Source organism: Chiloscyllium plagiosum, chromosome 47 (assembly GCF_004010195.1).
Source record: "Chiloscyllium plagiosum isolate BGI_BamShark_2017 chromosome 47, ASM401019v2, whole genome shotgun sequence".
Classification (NCBI taxonomy): Eukaryota; Metazoa; Chordata; class Chondrichthyes; order Orectolobiformes; family Hemiscylliidae; genus Chiloscyllium; species Chiloscyllium plagiosum.
Genome location: NC_057756.1, coordinates 10318099 through 10338481, shown reverse-complemented (window position 1 = coordinate 10338481; position 20383 = coordinate 10318099). Strand labels below are relative to the sequence as shown.

The following is a 20383-nucleotide window of genomic DNA, read 5'->3' as shown; positions in this document are numbered from 1 at the left end:
TGCTGTTTGAAATCTCTCAGTGTGACGTGAATTCAAATCGATCCGAAGTGGTGAATCGCTTTCGCTTAGTCACGGCACAGTTTCCTGTAATAAAGTGGCAATATTTGTGGCTGTTGGATTGTGTTATCTCTTACGCCCAGTGTGTGTTAGTGGGGAGCTGGCAGGTCAATCTCCTCAAAGTGACTCCCCTTTCTCTGCCAGTCATTGGTGGTGGGGGTGTGTCAGGAAACAGTTTACCAGCACTCAGACTGCCTGGACAGGAGAACTTCAAAAGAGAAATATGAAACTTCGTCATTTTCCAGTGAACCGGGGGCGTTCCCTGTTCATCAGGAAGTTGCCTGAAGCAGAAACTGAGAATTGGCCTGATCAATTCAAACAATGTTGCAGAGATGCCTAAAAACATTATACCCAACCGTTCTCATCTGCTCGTTGCTCTCTGAAGGTAAGTGTTGGAATGTGTGCATGTGTGTGTAGTCAGATCAAGAAGTGTTCTCCTCAGCCTGGTGTTTGTTAGACTCAAGAGTCCCACTTCTGACACCTTTCCCTGTTCCGTATGAAGTGAACTGGGGCTTTCTCAGTCCTTCACCTTTCTCCGTTCAGAGCTCAGTTCATTGACGATTAGCATCTTAGTTGAGGAATTGGCTCCAGAAGTAGAGAAGTAACCTTGAACAATGTCAAAGCACTGGTTCAGTCTCAACTACAGTATAGATTCATTGAGTCGCACATAGAACGTAGAACATTAGAATGCAGTACAGGCCCTTCAGCCCTCGATGTTGAGCTGACTGGGGAGCCAATCAGAAGCCCATCTAACCTACACTATTCCATTCTCGTCCAAGTCTATCTAATGACCATTTACATGCCCCTAACGTTGGAGAGTCGACTCCTGTTGTAGGCAGTGCATTCCATACCCCAAATACTGCTTGACATCTGTCCTATATCTATTACCCCTGAACTTAAAGCTACATCCCCTCGTGCTAGCCATCACCATCTGAGGAAAAAGGCTCTCACTATCCAACCTATCTCTCAATTAAATCACCTCTCAACCTCCTTCTTTCTAACGGAAACAGCCTCAAGTTCCTCAGCCTTCACTCTTATGACCTTCCCTCCTCAACAGGCAATATCCTAGTAAATCTCTTGATCCTTTTCCAAAGCTTCCACGTCCTTCCTGTAATGCGGTGACCAGAACTGTACACAATACTCCAGGTACAGCTGCAGCATTATCTCATAGTTCCGAAACTCAATCCACGATCAATAAAATCCAGTACACTGTATGCCTTCTTAACAACAAGGCATTCGATAAGGTTGCCCACAGTAGGCTATTGTACAAAATGCGGAGGAATGGGATTGTGGGAGATATAGCAGTTTGGATCAGTAATTGGCTTGCTGAAAGAAGACAGAGGGGGTGGTGGTTGATGGGAAATGTTCATCCTGGAGTCCAGTTACTAATGGGGCACTGCAAGGGTCGGTGTTGGGTCCACTGCTGTTCGTCATTTTTATAAACGACCTGGATGAGGGCGTAGAAAAGTAAGTTAGTAAATTTGCAGACGACATTAAGGTCTGTAGAGTTGTGGATAGTGACAAAGGGTGTTGTAGATGACAGAGGAACATAGGTAAGCTGCAGAGCTGGGCTGAGAAGTGGCAAATGGAGCTTAATGTGGAAAATTGTGAGGTGATTCACTTTGGAAGGAGTAACAGGAATGCAGAGTAGTGGGCTAATGGTAAGATTCTTGGTAGTGTAGATGAGCAGAGAGATTAGATTCCCTACAGTATGGAAACAGGCCATTTAGCCCAACAAGTCCACACCGACCCTCCGAAGAGTAACCCACCCAGACCCATTCCCCTATATTTACCCCTGACTAATACACCTAACACTATGGGCAATTTAGCATGACCAATTCACCTTAACCTGCACATCTTTTGTATTGTGGGAGGAAACCGGAGCACCTGGAGGAAACCCACGGGGAGAATGTACAAACTCCACGCAGTCGCCCGAGACAGGAATCAAACTCAGGTCCCTTGCACTGGGGGGCAGCAGTGCTAACCACTGAGACACTGTGCTGCCTCATGTGGGAGTTATGGAAAATAAAGAGCATGAAAGCAAGGGAAGGGCTAAAGCATGGAGTCCACTGGCGATCTGTTGCAAGGGGTGTGTGGAAGGCAGGATGGGATAAGACAGTGGAATGGTCTTACACCAGTGAGCAGAGTAAGGTTAAGGCTGAAAGGTCACTATGGCGAGATGAGATAACAGTTAGTAAGGTTAGCCTCCTTTTTAAGTATCACTATGACAAGATTGGGACCATAAATATTTGGGACACGTCATTAAATATCTAATTAATAGTTAGTAGAGTCAGCCTGCTTGAGACTATTGACAATAAATATCTAATCATGACATCAGGAAAATATTAAGTAGGGTCTGGAATGAAAGACCATTGTTGGAAAAGCTGACACTAAAAATCTAACCGTGACATTAGAATAACATTAAGTAGAATGTACAACTAAAGAGATGATGGGAACTAACATCACTGGCTTATTGTGTAGCTAGACTGAGGTACTTTGATTAATATAGTTGGACATGCTGATAAGCTAACAGAAACATGATAAAAAAAGATAAAAAAACCACAGACCCTGAGGTTCAGGGGCATTCGAGAATCTGCGTTCTCAGTGCCATGGTTTTTGGTTTGCAAATAAAAGACCTACTTCTTGAAGAACTTTCTGCATCTCCTGGTGGTTTTCTATATGTTCTCCACGACAGTGACCAGGTGCATAGATACTTGAAGAACATAACAGCACAGAACAGGTCCTTCGGCCCTCGCTGTTGCGCCGACCTGTGAAATTAACCTGATGCCTACACCATTCCATTATTATCCATATGTGTATCCAATGCCCACTTGAATGCCCTTAACATCGATGAGGCTACTACTATTGCAGGCAGGCCATTCCACATCCCTACCACTCTCTGAGTATAGAAATGACCCCGATATCTGTCTTAAATCTTTCACCCCTCAATTTAAAGCTACATCCACTCATGTTAGCCATCACTATCCAAGGAAAGAGGCTCTCACTGTCCACGCATCTAACCCTCTGATTATCTTATCTGTCTCGATTAAGTCACCTCTCAACCTTCTCTCCAATGAAATTAGCCTCACTTCCCTCAGCCTATCCTTGTAAGACCTTCCCTCCATACCAGGCAACATCTTCCACACCAGGCAACATCCCAGTAAATCTCCTCTGCACCCTTTCCAAAGCTTCCACATCCTTCTTATAAAGCAGTGACCAGAACTGTACACAATATGCCAAGTGCGGCCGCACCAGAATTTTGTACAGTTGCAGCATAACCTCATGGTTCCAGAACTCGATCCCTCTATTAATAAAAGCTAACCCATTGTATGCCTTCTTAACAACCCTGTCAACCTGGGTGGCAACTTTCAAGGATCTGTGTACATCCACATCAACCGCCTGACCTTCACCCACCTGCTTGGTCACCTTCTCAAAGAACTCAATAAGGTTTGTGAGGCACGATCTGTCCTTCACAAAACCTCATGAAGATCCCTAATCAACTTATTCCTTTCGAGATTATTATAAATCCTATCTCTTATAACCTTTTCCAACAATTTACACACAACCCGAAGTGAGGCTCACTGGTCTATCATTCCCAGGGTTGTCCTGACTCCCTTTCTTGAACAAGGGAACAGTATTTGTTGTCCTCCAGTCTTCTGGCACTACTCCTGTAGACAAAGACAATACAGCGCAGAAACAGAACCCTCCCTCCAAGACTTCACCTGATGAAAGGGCTATGTTCCGAAAGCTTGGGATTTCAAATAAACCTGTTTGGACTTTAATCTGGTTTCTGACTTTGTTCACCCCACTCCAACACCAGCCCCTCCGCATCAAGCTGACCAAATTGAACTAATCCTATCTCATAGCATCATGGAGGTCTACAGTATGGAAACAGGCCCTTCAGCCCAGCTTGCCATGCTGCCCCATTTTCATGATTTAAACTGGTCCCATTTGCCTGTGGTTGTTCCATACCCCTCCATTCCTCTCCCATCCATGTCCCAGTCTAAATGTTTCTCAAATTACTGAATTGTTCCAGCCGTCCCTGCTCTTTCTGACAGCACATTCCAGACACTCACCACCCTCTATGTGAAAACATTGCCCCTGTGGACCCTATTGTATCTCTCCCCTCTCACTTTAAACCTACGCCCACTAGTTTCAGACTCCACTACCATGAGGATAGGCTGTTGGCTATCTACCTTATCAATGCCTCTCATGATTTTATCAACCTCTATAAGGTCAGTCTCCTGCGCTCCAGGGAAAAAAACTCCCAGCCAATCCAACCACTCCTTATACCTCAAACCTTCCAGCCTATGTTTCTTCCTAGTAAGTCTTTTCTGCACTCTTTCTAGTTTAGTCATACCTTTTCTACAGTGGGGTGACCAGAACTGCACACAGTACAGGGCCTCACCAATGTTTTGTACAGCTGCAGCAAGACATCCCCACTTTTATACTCAGTGCTCTAAGTGATGAAAGTAAGCATACCAGAAGCCTTCTTCACCACCCTGTCTACCTGTGACTCCGGTTTCAAGGAGATATGAACCCGTTCTATAACACTCCCCAGGGCCCTACTACTGACTGTGTAAGTCGTGCCCCAGTTTGGCTCATTAAAATACCAACATTTATCTAAATGCTCACATTTATGTAAAGTAGATTCCATTGGCCTGCATTTCAACCACATTCTCTCTGAACCTTAATTGTTCATGTCCCTGCCCAATTTCTTTTAAATGTGGTAACTGTATCTACGTCTACCACTTCCTCTGGCAGCTCATTCCAGATGAAGATTTAGATTAGATTAGATTACATTACATTACAGTGTGGAAACAGGCCCTTCGGCCCAACAAATCCACACCGCCCCGCCGAAGCACAACCCACCCGTACCCCTGCATTTACCCCCTACCTAACACTACGGGACAATTTAACATCTTTGTGACTGTGGGAGGAAACCGGAGCACCCGGAGGAAACCCACGCAGACACGGGGAGAACGTGCAAACTCCACACAGTCAGTCGCCTGAGGCGGGGATTGAACCCGGGTCCCTGGCGCTGTGAGGCAGCAGTGCTAACCACTGGGCCGCCGGGCCGCCCACGAATTAGTTTATTGAATTCAGGTACCTTCTATCTAGCAACTCAGGAGGTTGAAGCTTCTGTGTTCCATGATGAAGTTACGCAATTACATTGAAAATTACGCATGTTTATATGTTTTTTAAGAAATAGTACAGCCTTTATTTCAAGGAAGGCCAATCACATATAATAAGGTGACATGATTTACAGTTATAATAAGGCAGCTAACTACTTTGTCCTGAATAGAGCAAGTAGTCCTCATGCCTTGGCTGTAGGAACACTATTTCCAACTCCTGAAATATCTGATGATATTTCCTGGGAAAGGGTTCTTAATTACAAGAAAGGTCTACATATTTTTGTTGCCTAAATTCAAATTTTAGATCCTCATTTCCCCCTTTTGGTCATTTTATGACCACACCATAAAAGCATGGATCAAATTAATCCAATTCAATGACAGCAAAAGACTGCCATATTTCCTCTTCCTCCGAAGGGGAACTTAGGGCAGGCAATGGGGTTTCCTCATCTTCATTTAATTGGGGAAGAAGCATTTTCTGAGTGGAGCCAATATTGTCAATAGAAGTTAATATTTTGGCAATAATACGCTTAACTATAGCAATACCAATAAAAAGACCAATTAAAACAATAGCACCATACATAGACATATTAATTAAACAGTTGCACCATGAGCCAAATTCCAATCTTCCCATCCTGGACCTTTGTTCACTTGGTTGACAAAAGTGTGAATATTATCAATATGTCTCGTAATGTTTTCAGTGACCCTCATAATACATTTTCCTTTAACTATAACACAAAATCCACCTTCTTTCGCAAGTATGTAATCGGTTTTGTTGGGCAAATAGGCGCAGTTCTCAAAGCATGTCCCTAATTTCTATTAAAGCGGCAGTTGTCTCATTCCCCAGAATTGTGACTCCACCAATGAGATCATTATGGTTTTGATGACTAATATTCTTAAGGACTCTCGTAGTGAAAGAACACTAAGAGCTGCACATGCCAATGAGTGTGGTTTACTTCTTGATATGGTCTTTGGATTTTTCCATTCTGCTCAGAAGTCAGGAGAAACTGTATGTTTAAAAAGGGAATTATGATCTCGTTGCCAGGTAACTGGATAGGGAACAGGAGTTGGAAATAGTATTCCTATAGATACGGCATGAGGACTACTTGTCTACTCAGGACAAAGTAGTTAGCTGCCTTATTATAACTGAAACAAAAATATCCAGGTTTAGCATAGGCAATAGAGGGTCCTTCCAGTAAGAAGCGGGCCTATCTTTGTGACTTCCTGGGGTATGTGGATAATCCATGATTACATGATTTGGCCTGGGTGCTGAGGGTGAAAATCATCCACTACTAATGAGGTGGGTTTCTTGATAAGAAACATGGTCAGCAACCCAAAATGGTTCTTCCCCTCCAATACCTGGGAAAATATTAGTGCCTTTAGGGGTATCATAATGAAGGTGGGTGTTGTTACCCTCTCCACATAGAGTTTAAATTCCAGTGATAATCGGGATACATTTTTTGTTAAGGCATACAAATGAGGTGCGAGGTCCTTCAGCAAAGCAGTGGCGACCAATTCATTTAATCATAGCACAGGAAAAAAAATGTAGGCACACTTGCATAAGCGCACCCCTGTCCCTTACCCTTGTAGTAATTTGGATAGGATATTGCGGATTTATTGGAGGAAGTCCATAAACAAATAGCAGATGGGAATAGGAAATAACTAAAAAGATATTACATCCTGTAAATACTTTAGTACTATTCCATACCCCCTTGTTAGGCTTTGGAAGGATAAAAGGGGTCAGGGAGTCTGTCACTGAAGTAAGGGCAGAACAAATTACTTCATCCTCTCCAAACCTTTTATTATGGGTTCCTAGAAACATCCCACCTTTGTCTCTTTTACGACATGATCTATCTGAAAGGGGATAAGGCTTATCAGGGATGCCCATAGTACAAATGTCATCAAACTGGCATGCAACAGTTTTACATGGTAAAGACCATCTAGACTAGTGAGGAAGGCTAATAGCATGCTGGCCTTCATTACAAGAGGAATTGAGTATCGAAGCAAAGAGGTGCTTCTGCAGCTGTACAGGGCCCTGGTGAGACCACACCTGGAGTACTGTGCGCAGCTCTGGTCTCCAAATTTGAGGAAAGACATTCTGGCTATTGAGGGAGTGCAGCGTAGGTTCACGAGGTCAATTCCTGGAATGGCGGGATTACCTTACACAGAAAGACTGAAGCGACTGGGCTTGTATACCCTTGAGTTTAGAAGACTGAGAGGAAGATTGAGACATATAAGATTATGAAAGGATTGGACACTCTGGCAGCAGGAAACATGTTTCCGCTGATGGGCGAGTGCCGAACCAGAGGACACAGCTTAAAAATACAGGGTAGAACATTTAGGACAGAGATGAGGACTTCTTTACCCGGAGAGTGGTGGCTGTGTGGAATGCTCTGCCCCAGAGGGCAGTGGAAGCCCAATCTCTGGATTCATTTAAGAAAGAGTTGGATAGAGCTCTTAGAGATAGTGGAATCAAGGGTTATGGAGATAAGGCAGAAACAGGATACTGATTAGGAATGATCAGCCATGATCATATTGAATGGCGGTGCAGGCTCAAAGGGCAGAATGGCCTACTCCTGAACCTATTGTCTATTGTCTATTGTTCTGTAAATGAACTGTTAATTTTTTATGCAGTTGACCACTGCAAAAGTCTTTCTTAACAACATTCAGTCTTTTGGCACACAAGGACATCTTCCTGGCATAGTTGGTACACAGTCTCTGGTTGCTCAGGGAAACTGTCCCTTCTTGTGCACCAATGCTGGCAATGACAGTCCACACAGCAGGTCAAGTTCTATCTTTATCATCTCCCCCCTTGCAAGGTTGGAGACCGGGAAGTGTCCATTGTAATGAAGTAGAAACCATTACCTCATTGTATATAAGTATATACAATGTACATATATTCAATTAAAATAGGCAGCAGCAAAGAAGTAACACAAACTAATCTGATAGGGGTCACCCATATTCTGGTTTGAGTATCGCGGGAGTACCTTATTTGAGGCCATACTTTGCGCTCTTCAGTAGGCTAGAAGCCCTAAGAGCAATTTTGAAATAAATAAACCTCAAATTAATCAAAATGAAATAGCCCGCTGGAGTAAATATATTGCCCATACTGGCAAAAGGTTCATTCATTTTAAATTATGCTCGATAGATTCCCTTCCTTCCTATTATTTTCTTATTTTACATGGAAAAGCCCAGGCATGGGTGACTTAAGCAAACCTATTTTTATAAATCCAGCTTTGCTGGGATGTAATGCTCTTTGAAGCTTTGCTAATAAAAATAAGTCTATATTATCTAAAATTTAGATTAGTTCTGCAACATATATTGTATTCTCTTTTTATTAAAAGAAATTAACATTGTGCCCAATTAAATGGCCTGATTTACAGCTTTAGTTAACAGTAATTAGAATTAATTGTAGAAATCTGATGATGATTTTGAGAAAAGTGGGTAGTAAATATTGGCTGGAGGGCAATGCTGTCCCCAAATTATGGTAACATGACACAAAGCTTTCAAATCACACTGAAATCTTTCTAATATTGAGCTAAGCCTAGAATATAGATATTGGTACAGTCTTAAAATTATAAACCATCACTGTTCAGTTCTAAGTATCTAAGTGAAGATAATAGCTCAGCCAGACACCCTTTCTTAGATCTAACAGCCCAATCCAAAAATAAATCAAATCAACCAGTGTGTATTCTCACAAGCTCCATACACAAAGCAAAGGTATTTAGGCTTAGTGTCCATGTATGAAATCAAATCACTTGATAATTCAGTCAGTAGTATATTGTAGTATAAAGTGCCTGTAAATATTTCAGAAATGGAAATTTGCAAATTACTTCCAAATTTCAAAATAATATTGAAAACAATCCAAACACATAACCTGTATGATTACAGTCAGTAAGCCATAGAGAAATCAACCTCTACATTGTGAATTGCCACTGAACAGACAGTATCATTCCCCAGTGATTTCTGCACCTTACCCAGGTCTGGCATACCCGTCCTTAAACTGTGTCTAAACAGGTTTTGCTAGGGACCCAATGGGATCAGAGGTTTGAGTTGTAAGGCTAACTGCTTGGCAGCTGCATCACTTTAGAAACAGTATCAGTTTCATCAGCATGAGACAGATATCTTGATAAATGTCAGATTGATTGGTCAAAATATCATTACTATAACGCTGCCTCCCCTTTGGAGTTAAAAACCTTCAATGTTCCCACAAGGCTCCAAAATCGTGGGTCATATTAAAAGCACAATGAAGAGTCAGTGTATATTAGTAGCTTTTCCTTTTGATAGGATGAAAGCCTGTCAATTCCCAACGTCAGCTCTGAGGTAACATTAAAGACACATTACTCCACATTGGCCACATGTCAACAGTTAAAGCAAGGGCCAGGCATTTGCCCCTGGGTTTTATTTTGTCTTGTTGCCAGTCTCAAAGGTGAAATGCTGGGGCCTGCCTGTCCCCATTTTCAGGATCCCCTCAGGAAAAGGTTATCCAGCGGTGGCCGTCGGGTAGGTACATGAGGTAGGTTCTGCCCCCACTGGGTATCCTGGTCCCAATTAACCCTATTAGGGCTGGCATACGGCATTTGGGATCGTGAGGATGCTGAATATAATTTGTTTTACCTGTAACTTGCATCATGGTTCAGTCTGGTTCTGGCCATCTCAAAAGAAAACCACTGCTCACCTCATTTGCGACTGGAACGTCCTGGACTGGTTTGTACTGTTGGTCTGGATCATGTCAGTGACTCCAGCCGGAAAACATTGCAAAAGCATAGGGTTAAATAAAGGTAATTGAGCTTCTTGATTATTGTTCAATTGTTTGCCACTTCCATCAGACAGATAAGCGCATCTTTCAGTCGAGAAACACAAGCCATTCGTATTCAGGCAACTCCTAGAATTTTACTGCATTTGCATCTGTATCACACTTGGACATACTGAGCACATTTGGCCATTTGGTCTGGTAGTTAGGGGCATGCTTCATTAACATTACTCTAGTCCCTGGGATGGGACCCGATTTAAGATGGCGCAAGTCACTCATCCCCATGATATCGACTATGAAGACTGGATGCTTCATTTTCAAAAGAAGGAAAAGTTTCAACAAGTGGATGGTTTAAATTAAGGCTGGGGACAATCAGGAGACGATTCAATTGCCTACAGTGTGGAAACAGGCCCAACAAATCCACGTTGAAACTTTATTGCTGGAACAGCACAGCAGGTCAGGCAGCATCCAGGGAACAGGAGATTCGACGTTTCGGGCACAGGCCCTTCTTCAGGAATGAGCAGAGAGTGTTCAGCAGGAGAAGATAAAAGGTAGGGAGGAGGGACTTGGAGGAGGGGCGTTGGAAATGTGATAGGTGGAAAGAGGTCAAGGTGAGGGTGATAGGTCGGAGTAGGATGGAGGCGGAGAGGTCAAGAAGAAGGCTGCAGGTCAGGAAGGCGGTGCCGGGCTGGAGGGATTCGGCTGAGACAAGGTGGGGGGAGGGGGGATGAAGAAACTGGTGAAGTCCACACCAATCCTATGAAGAATAAACCCATTTCCCTCTGACTAATGCACTTAACACTATGGGCAATTTAGCATGGCCAATTCACCTGACCTGCGCATCTTTGGACTGTGGGAAGAAACCGGAGCCCCCGGAGGAAACCCACACAGACACGGGGAGAATGTGCAAATTCCACACAGACAGCCATCCAAGGCTGGCATTAAACCCAGGACCCTGGCACTGCGAGGCAACAGTGCCAACCACATAGCCACAGGGCTCAGCATGTATACAGGAACAAAATCCCAATTCTCAAAACGGGTCGGTATGCCAGACATAGATTCTACTCAGAATCCCGAGCCTAAGTTTTATTTTATTTTACGGTATTGTTGCTTTAACCTTGTTTATATACTCCTCAATCTTGGTGGCCTTACATTGTTTTCTCACATTATTTCTAGCTTTCCATTCTTTAATTAACAATGAATTAATGCAGTCATGTTTTAAATTAGCCATGAATCAATATGATAAGTCACTGAGAATGTGTGAAGGAATCCTGCCAATTAATATTGATTCAGGCTAACACAATTGATTTATTATAAATAATAATAAATAAATAATAATATATAATTAATAATAAATAAAATAATCATTATCTGTAATTCAGAGTGGAAACACAACAAGTGACTAAAATATTTTAAAAACTGTACTCTGCTGCTTTATCCTCCTTATTGCATCACTCTCCTACCTTTTGTAGTTGATCTCCTTGCCTCTTTTCCATTTTAACCTCATTTAACCAATTTATCAATTTATGCCTGTCTAACTTAAAAGCCTGTTCCGAACTGTACATTTTGGAATCTTACTTGTCATAATCTGAAAGCTAATTTTAGGATTTGAATTTTCAGCTAATCAAAAATTGCAAAAGGAGAATAACTAAATAGGTGATTTGTCTCATTCACTTGTCCTAGTCATTGTATCACACGGCTGTGACATTATGGAGCTTGCCAACTCCATGAAATGGGGCAGTGATGCTACGAAAGAAATAATGATTGATATACCACCCTATTCCTCAATATGTTTGGCTGTCCCTATTTTCCAAAGGTTGGAATGCTGGGTGACAGCAGTGCCTGCTTAAGTCAGGCAGTAGTCCTTCTTCATCGTTAGGGACACCTAATGATATGGATAGATTTCAGCTTGAATTTTGGAGAGAGCACTGAGTGGAGTGGTACCAAGCATACTTTATGCATCACTGAGTGGGGATACATCTGAAGAAGATTATGGGAAATAAGTAACTAAGTTTTCAATTATTTTTGTGGACATTGGAGAATCAACAGAGCTTAGTTCTCATTGGCTTGTTTGAGAGCAGATCTCCTCTGTGGTAATATATCAATGGTAATTTTTTTTACAATATATCTGAGTAACATACAACATTTTATTTTCTCATAATTTATAAATATACATTTATATATTATACATAAATTGGAAATTCACTTATTTAATATTTAAAATGTAAAATGCGTACAGTTCCCAACTTTAAAATCCACTACAATTACCCAGTTTTAGTCCCTTAATTTAAATCCAAAATTAGTTTTCTTAAGTAGTCCTGACCAGTCATAACTCAATTACAATGCTATAGGTCGAGAAATAACCAGAGCTGCCTTAAAAGGATTTGTCGATTGAAGTTAAAAAAAAACTACTAATGCATGAATAATGGCTGAATCCAAGGACACAGATATTAACCATAGGATTTTTTTGATGATTTATTACAATCTAATGTTGAACTGAGATTTCAACTGTCATTGAGTCAGGGGACTTTCTGAATAAAGCTACGGCTGGCACTTCATAATCACCAATGAAACGCATCAGTCTTAAAATTAAGTGGAAACAAACGAGTCTGAAACACAATAAAGAGGTTATGATGTTGTTTTCCTCCATATTAAGCTGATTTGAAATTGAATAAGGTTGGCTTTTATGTTAGTTAGGAACTGATAGTAAGGCAGTCATGACCTGTAAAAAGAACAGGAGTTAATATTTTCTTTCATAATTACTGTAAAATCATTAAACTTAAAAGAAATCATGTTAAATTTCCATAATAGAAATCATATTCAAAACAGTCCCGGATCTCAAGCTCCAGGGAACATTCAATCACCAACAAACAAATGTGCATTCGAACCGAATCACAAAGGGTTAAACCTTTTCTCTCTCTCTCTCTCACACACACACACACACACACACCATATCTCAGTTTTTAGCTTGGGAGTTTAGTCTGATAGATCCTGGCTGTGGCATCATTGCTTAACCAAGTGTGGGAGAATTGTTACCGCTGACCAGCCTTATCTTTTAACACATCAAGAAAGAATAACGGCCAGCCTCCATATTCCATAAACAAAGAACAATCACCAAAACGAACAAAAAAGCAACAAAGCAAGACAAGCCAAGCTGAACAGATACAACAGGTACAACAACTGTAGTTCTGTAGTTATTTTGCTCGAGCATTTCACTTTTAAAAACCTCAACAGACTTCATAGCGCCAGTACAGCAGATACATCAGCGAGATTATTATCTTGTCAATGTTGTTCCTGGACTACAGCGGTAAAGTTATTGAGAATTAAGTGAAACAGCTGTAAATTCCAAAGACCGATCAGCCTGTAAGGAAGAGTCTGAAATAGGAGCTGCAAAGAAATTATATAATAATATAAAAAAAAAGCACCACTCATCCAAACCCGAATTATCATTGTCTTCCTCATTAAAACTAAGACCAACCATCGAACTGCACAATTCTGCTTGTTTACCTTCTCCTTTAGTTTCTGGAGTTATTTTGCTCGAGCATTTCACTTTTAAGAACCTCAACAGACTTCATAGCAGCATTTGTAGTTAATTCAGGCCCCAGTTTGGTGGCAGTATCCTGCCACGAGTGCAAAACTGATTCTTTGTGCCTCTCATCACAAAACTGCCGCCACAGTCCAAGTAACTCTCTCGTTCCCACTCCCATGTTATGTTGCCAAATCAATTGCTGATTTGATTTAACCAATTGAACAGATTTAGGGACGCCTAATGATATTCTTCATCACCCCAATGTTTTGTTTAGACCTCCATACAGTTTTCTAAAGACCTCAGACTTTTCGGGAAATTTTTCACATAATTTCACTAACATTGATAATAAATCATCTGTTCTGTCTATGTAATTACCCATTTTAAAATTACTTCAGTTTTATAGCAGCCAATTTTAAAAAAAATTACTCACTGATCAGACTTCCACAAACGCTAATCAATTTCACAAACCTTTTTATCAAAAAATAACTTTTCTTATAAAATATTGTGATATTTATTTTCTTTTTTAAAAAAATCAACTTAAGTATTGATTTTTTAAATTATTAAATTATTATTATTATTTATTAACTTATTAAATATTATATTTTATTATATTAATAATAACCTATAATTAAATACCAGGAGCCTCTTGTTGCCTATAACTTCAAATACCAGGAGCCTCTTGCTCAATTAATGTGTCAGTATTCAGCTTTTGAAAACTCTATTGTCCTCTTATCTTTGAATTTCTGCTTAATTCTACAAATCAGCAGTACAGGTTCACAGGCCATTTTATAGTATTCTTTTAAATCGAGAAACCATTTTGTTATAATAAAAATCTATATATTTTTGTTGCCTAAATTCAAATTTTAGATCCTTACGGATATGCACCACCCTCTGTGTGAAGAATTTGTCCCTCAGGTCTCTTTTAGATATTTCTTCTCTCACCTTAAACCTATGCCCTTTCGTTGTGGACTCCCCTACCCTAGGGAAAAGACTCTATGTATGCCCTTCATGATTTTATAAACCTATATAAGGTCAACCCTCAGCCTCCGACACACCAGGGAAAAATGTCCCAGCCTATCCAGCCTTTCCCTGTAACTCAAAATGTCCAGGCCAGGTGGCATCCTTGCAAATCTTTTCTGTACCCTCTCCAATTTAATAATATCCTTCCTATAGGAGGTAGGCCAGAAGTGCACACAGTATTCCAAAAGTGGCCTCACCATCATCCACAACATGATCTCTCAACTCCTTTACTCAACGCTCTTTGCATTTAGATCTGGTGAGCACATTATAGGTAGCATGTGTAGATTTACCAGAGTGGTGAGGGATTTTAGCTACAAGGTTAATTTGGGGAATCATTTCTTGTATCTGTTCTAGATACACAAGATCACAACAGCTGATATCACTAGGACTAGCGACACAGATTTAAAGTTTTGGGCATGAGATAAGCTGTGAGAGGGGGACATCTTCAGACGGTGAGTGGTAACAATCTGGAATTCACTGGAATAGTACAAATAGCATCAATCAAAGGGTTCTAAGAGGAAAAGAGACACATGTAGGAAATAAACCCACAGGGCTATAGTGGCAGAACTGCTGTTCAAATCACCCTATAGGGGGCGCTGGTATGGAATGAATGAAAGGAATAGCCTCTCTCTGTGTGCTGTAAAAACCCTTCCCCATGGCTACACTGATTGCAGCTGACGTTCTTCACCTATGGTCTGTGATGCTGGTATCAGACTTATGATGTCTTATATTTTAAAATACATATTCAAACTCGTGGGCATAGGTTTAAAGTGAGGGGGGAAAGATTTAAAAGGGTGGTGCGTGTATGGAATGAGGTGCCAGACGAAGTGGTTAAGGCTGGTACAATTACAGCATTTAAAAGGCATCTGGATGGTATATGAATAGGAAGAGTTTGGAGGGATATGGGCCAAGTGCTGGCAAATGGGACTCGGTCAGTTTAGGATATCTGGCCAGCATGGACGAGTTGGACCGAAGGGTCTGTTTCTGTGCGGTATAACTCTTTGACTCTATATTCGAGTTGATCTTTCTCTACACTTTCTCTGTAGCTGCAATACTATATTCTGTTCGATTACCCTGACCTACCTTCGTAAGGTATGATTTGTCTGGTTAGCGGACAAAACAGATATTTTTTGCTATATCTTGGTACGTGTAATGATAATAAATCAAATCAGTGGAGAGGTTCCTGACTGGAGCTGGGACTTGTTAATTTGATTCATGTTGATCTATCGCTTCTCTCTCCTCAGTGCGACCTTTGACCTGTCACCAATGTTCTGCAACTTCTGGCGAGTGCAAACTCAAACCAGTGATTTGTCAATCAGGGACAAGTACCTGCCGGACCACCTCAATCATCACAATCTTGGGTAATGTTTCCTCTTGAATTTTAGTGTCATGGAGTTGGAGAGGTCTGAGAGCCCAAAACAAAAACAGAGGTCCTTCAGCACATTGAGTCAAAAACAATGACCGAATTTTTCTAATCCCATCTTCCAGCACTTGACCCACAGCTTTGGCACCGCTGAGCTAAATACTGCTTCAGTGTCTCTCCAATCCTTACAGTTTCTCACCACCCTCTGGATGAAAACGTTATTCCTCATATCACCTCTAAACTTCATGCCCCTTCTTTTCAATGTACACCCACCCCCCCCTCCCCCCCCCAGTCATTGAGCTCTCCATCAAGAGGATGCCATGTTTCCTAGCAATGTTCCTGATAATGTTATCTATCTCAATCATAACCCCTCTAAGTCTCCTGCAATCTCAGGGAAACAACCCCAGACTGTCAACCTCTCTGCAGCACTGAAACTGTCCAACCCAGGCAACATCCTGGTAAATCTCCCCCTGCCCCCATTCCACTGCTATCCCATCTCTCCTGCATGTGCATTCTGCGACTGCACACAAGACTCTAGCTGTGTTCTAACCAGGATTTATGGTGGAATCCCTCATTAGATTAAATTACCAACAGTATGGAAATAGGCCATTTGGCCCAACAAGTCCATACCTACCCTCCGAAAAGTAACCCAGCTAGAGCCATTCCCCTCCCCTATATTCCCCCTGACTAATGCACATAACACTATAGGACAATTTAGCATGGTCAATCCACCCTAACCTGCACATCTTTGGACTGTGGGAGGAAACCAGAGCACCTGAAATAAACCCACACAGACACGCGGAGGATGTGCAGTCGCCCAGGGTAGGAATCGAGCCTGGGTCCCTGGCACTGTGAGCAGCATGCTAACCATTGAGCCACCGTGCCGCCCTATCCCGTCACCATGTCCCCCTTCATTTACACGTGTGTAGGTCCAACCCCTTCAGAGCCAGCTCTCAGAGTGAACTGAACACCCAGACACTCCTGATTCTATCTGTCAGCCAGGATTCCCTGACTGGACCAGGTTAACAGCCCCAATCAGGGAACTCAGATTCTATAAGGTGCATCTGGCTGACCCCATTACAATCACTGGGGCATCAACTCCCTGCTCTTAAACTCTAATTAGCTTTGACTAACAAAGTTTACTGCCCCATTTCTCCTCTCTATCTCCTACTCTTCCTTCCACTTCCAGAATTTTTCTCTGTCTTCTCTCTCTCTCTCTCTCAGTCATAGAGTCCTACAGCACGGAAACAGGCCATTCGTTCCACACTGGACCATGCCTCTTTCTCCTTTAATCTCTGGTCTTACTCTCTCTTTCTCTTTTATTTTTACTCTCTCACTTTCTCTTACTTGCTTTCACTCTCAACCCTTTATTTCCTTCCCATGTTATATCTGTTCCGATGATGAGGTTTGTAGGATTGTTCTGTGGTGAGATGAATAAAAAAAGACTTCATGTGATCCATTCTGAACTCTGACTAACAGCAAACCCAGCTGGCTTGATTATTTGAGATTAAAGGAGGAAGAGTGGATGAGATGGTGACATTTGGAATCAGTAACAGGAGCTTATGTGTTGACAGCGAATAGACCGTGAGTTTCCAAACACCTTTCAAAGTTCTGTGAAGTTCAAGTTATAAGCAGTTGTGCTTTTAAGCTGCCCATTTAGTTCCAGGATGAAGGAGAATTGGGCCTGCAATGATAGGCGGTCAACAATTTCTACCTGGATACGTGGCCCATGTGATTCATGTTGTTGTAGAATTGGTCTTTGAAAAGGGAAGTGTTTCTAATATACCCCAGTGACACAATTAGTTTGTCAGGATCTAGGAGAGAGTGGGAGAGAGACAGAGAGAGACAGAGAGAGAGAGAGAGAGAGAGAACAAGGGTAGGCAGCAATATGTTACAGCTCACCATGCAGTGATGAGAGTTGGGGCTTACATTGAGAAAAATCAAATTCACCAGGAGTTAAGACAAGAGTTTTAAGAAGATTGGTAGCTCAGATTGAGGTTCTGCTGAAGTTTGCTTGCTGAGCTGGAAGGTTCATTTCCAAACGTTTTGTCACCCTACGAAGTAATATCCTCCGTGAGCCTCCAGGCGAAGCATTGCTGATGACTTCTGCTTTCTATTTCTATGTTTGGGTTTCTTTGTATTGGTGATGTCATTTCTGGTGGTGATGTCACTTCCTGTTCTTTTTCTCAGGCCGTGGTAGATGGGGTCTAACTCGACGTGTTTGTTGATAGAGTTCCGGTTGGAATGCCATGCTTCCAGGAATTTTCGTGAGTGTCTCTGTTTGGCTTGTCCTCAGATGGATGTGTTGTCCCAGTTGAAGTGGTGTCCTTGCTCATCTGCATGTAAGGTACCAGTGAGAGAGGGTCATGTTGTTTTGTGGCTAGTTGATGTTCATGTATCCTGGTGGCTAGTTTTCTGCCTGTTTGTCCAATGTAGTGTTATTTACGGTTCTAACACAGTATTTTGTGCAAAAAAAATTACAAAACAAAATACCGTGCAAGAACTGTAAGAACCTTACAAGGATGTTGCCAGGGTTGGAGGATTTGAGCTATAGGGAGAGGCTGAACAGAATAGGGCTGTTTTCCCTGGAGCGTCGGAGGCTGAGGGGTGACCTTATAGAGGTTGACAAAATTATGAGGGGCATGGATAGAATAAATAGACAAAGTCTTTCCCTGGGGTCGGGGAATCCAGAACTAGAGGGCATAGGTTTAGGGTGAGAGGGGAAAGATAGAAAAGAGACCTAAGGGGCAACTTTTTCACACACACAGGGTGGTACGTGTATGGAATGAGTTGCCAGAGGAAGTGGTGGAGGCTGGTACAATTGCAACATTTAAGAGGCATTTGGATGGGTATATGAATAGGAAGGGATTGGAGGGATATGGGTCGGGTGCTGTCAGGTGGGACTAGATTGGGTTGGGATATCTGGTCGGCATGGGCAGGTTGGACTGAAGGGTCTGTTTCCATGCTGTACATCTCTATGACTCTATGACTCTATAACATCAACTAGCCACAAACAACATGACCTTCTCTCACTAGTACCTTCCATACAGAAAAGGAAGGACACCACTTCAACTGGGACAACACATCCATCCTAGGACAAGCCAAATAGAGACATGCATGAGAATTCCTAGAAGCATGGCATTCCAACCGGGACTTTATCAACAAACACATTAGATTAGACCCCATCCACCACCCCTATAGAAAAAGAACAGGAAATGGCATCACCACAGGAAATGACATCACCAACCCAAAGAAACCCAAACATACAAACAGAAAACAGAAATCACCAGCTGTGCTTTGCCCGGAAGCCCACTGAGGATGTTACCTAGTAGGGTGACGAAATATCTGGAAATGAACCTTCTAGCTCAGTGACCAAACCTACATCCAGTTAAGACAAAATTTGCCTCACTCTATGAGGAGAGAGAAGTCTCGAGGGAAACTTGCATCATGGAAGACAGTTCTGGAGTTCAACCGCTCTAAGCTGATAAATACAAAGAATGGAAGCAATACCGAGGAAGCTGGGAATGATTTTGAATTGAGTGTTGACTGTGACAGCACTGTACATAGCTCGTTTGGCTGGCCAGCTGGTTTGTAATGCTGACATTATGGGTTCAATCCCCACCCCAGCTGAAAATACCATGAAGGATCCTCCTTCTCAACCTTTCCTCTTGGTTGACTCTCAGGTTAAACTACTGCCAATCATCTCTCTCCAATGAGTGAGCAGTCTTGCTGAATTTAACTTTTGCTGTATCTTTAATCATGTTGTTTTCTTTGTTGGGTCAAATGTGTCGTACTTTGTCACATAAGTGCCAATGGAAAGATATTGTTTAATCAGTGGTGATTTTAGTCTGTTTGCTGCAGTAAGTATGTTTAAGTGTAGTCTTGTTCCAGAACCATTTCAGTTCTTAATTGAAAGCTACAATGGGTTTAAATGGTTTTGAACTTTGTGGGAAATTTTGTTTCCTTTCCCCTCTTTTACTCTCTCGCTTTTCTCACACTTCCTTCTCTCTTGCCCTTTTCTTTCCCATCTCTTATTCACTTTAATTTCCTTTTGCTCATTCCTCTCTCTCTCTCTCTCTCTCTCTCTCACTTCTTCTTCATCCCCATTCTCTCTATCTCTCTGCCAGTTCTGAGCAGCCGGTGTGAAATTGCTGACCTGATATTTGCTTGTTTTCAGATGGACAGTCCACCCAGGTGATTAGAAATTCCTGTGGATCATGCTCGGATCCTCTCTCTATCAACACTGGAGCTGTGATCCTCTCAGAGAAAAGCAGTTGCTGTGACTCTGATCTCTGTAATGATCGGATAGTTGTGGGTAAGGCAAAAATGCATCGTAATCCAATCCAGATCCGATAGATTCATTCCATCATCAGCCTGTCCAGTTTAATAATACCGTGACTGAGAAACATCAATCCTGCAAATTTCCCTTGAGGTTCCATCAAAAATTCCCAGGGTTAGATCCAGAATAACTCCCCCTTGACAGTCTCCCACTCAAACCCTCCCAGGACAGGGGGAGCACAGGGTTAGGT

At 42.0% G+C, this 20383-nt stretch overlaps 1 protein-coding gene across 1 annotated transcript; it reads left to right on the top strand.

Moving 5' to 3' along the window:
- The first annotated feature begins 247 nt into the window (after positions 1-247).
- Positions 248-20210, top strand: LOC122544254 (lymphocyte antigen 6D). Its single transcript, XM_043683330.1, has 3 exons — positions 248-442; positions 15736-15852; positions 20032-20210. Exons 1-3 carry the CDS (start codon positions 379-381, stop codon positions 20208-20210), a joined length of 360 nt encoding a protein of 119 aa, XP_043539265.1. The 5' UTR covers positions 248-378.
- Positions 20211-20383: the final 173 nt, after the last annotated feature.

Coding starts and splice junctions, on each gene's coding strand:
- LOC122544254 (XM_043683330.1), top strand. CDS start 379: ATGTTGCAGAGATGCCTAAAAACATTATACCCAACCGTTCTCATCTGC. Junction 443..15,735: donor CTGCTCGTTGCTCTCTGAAG/GTAAGTGTTGGA, acceptor CTCTCTCCTCAG/TGCGACCTTTGACCTGTCAC. Junction 15,853..20,031: donor CTCAATCATCACAATCTTGG/GTAATGTTTCCT, acceptor GCTTGTTTTCAG/ATGGACAGTCCACCCAGGTG.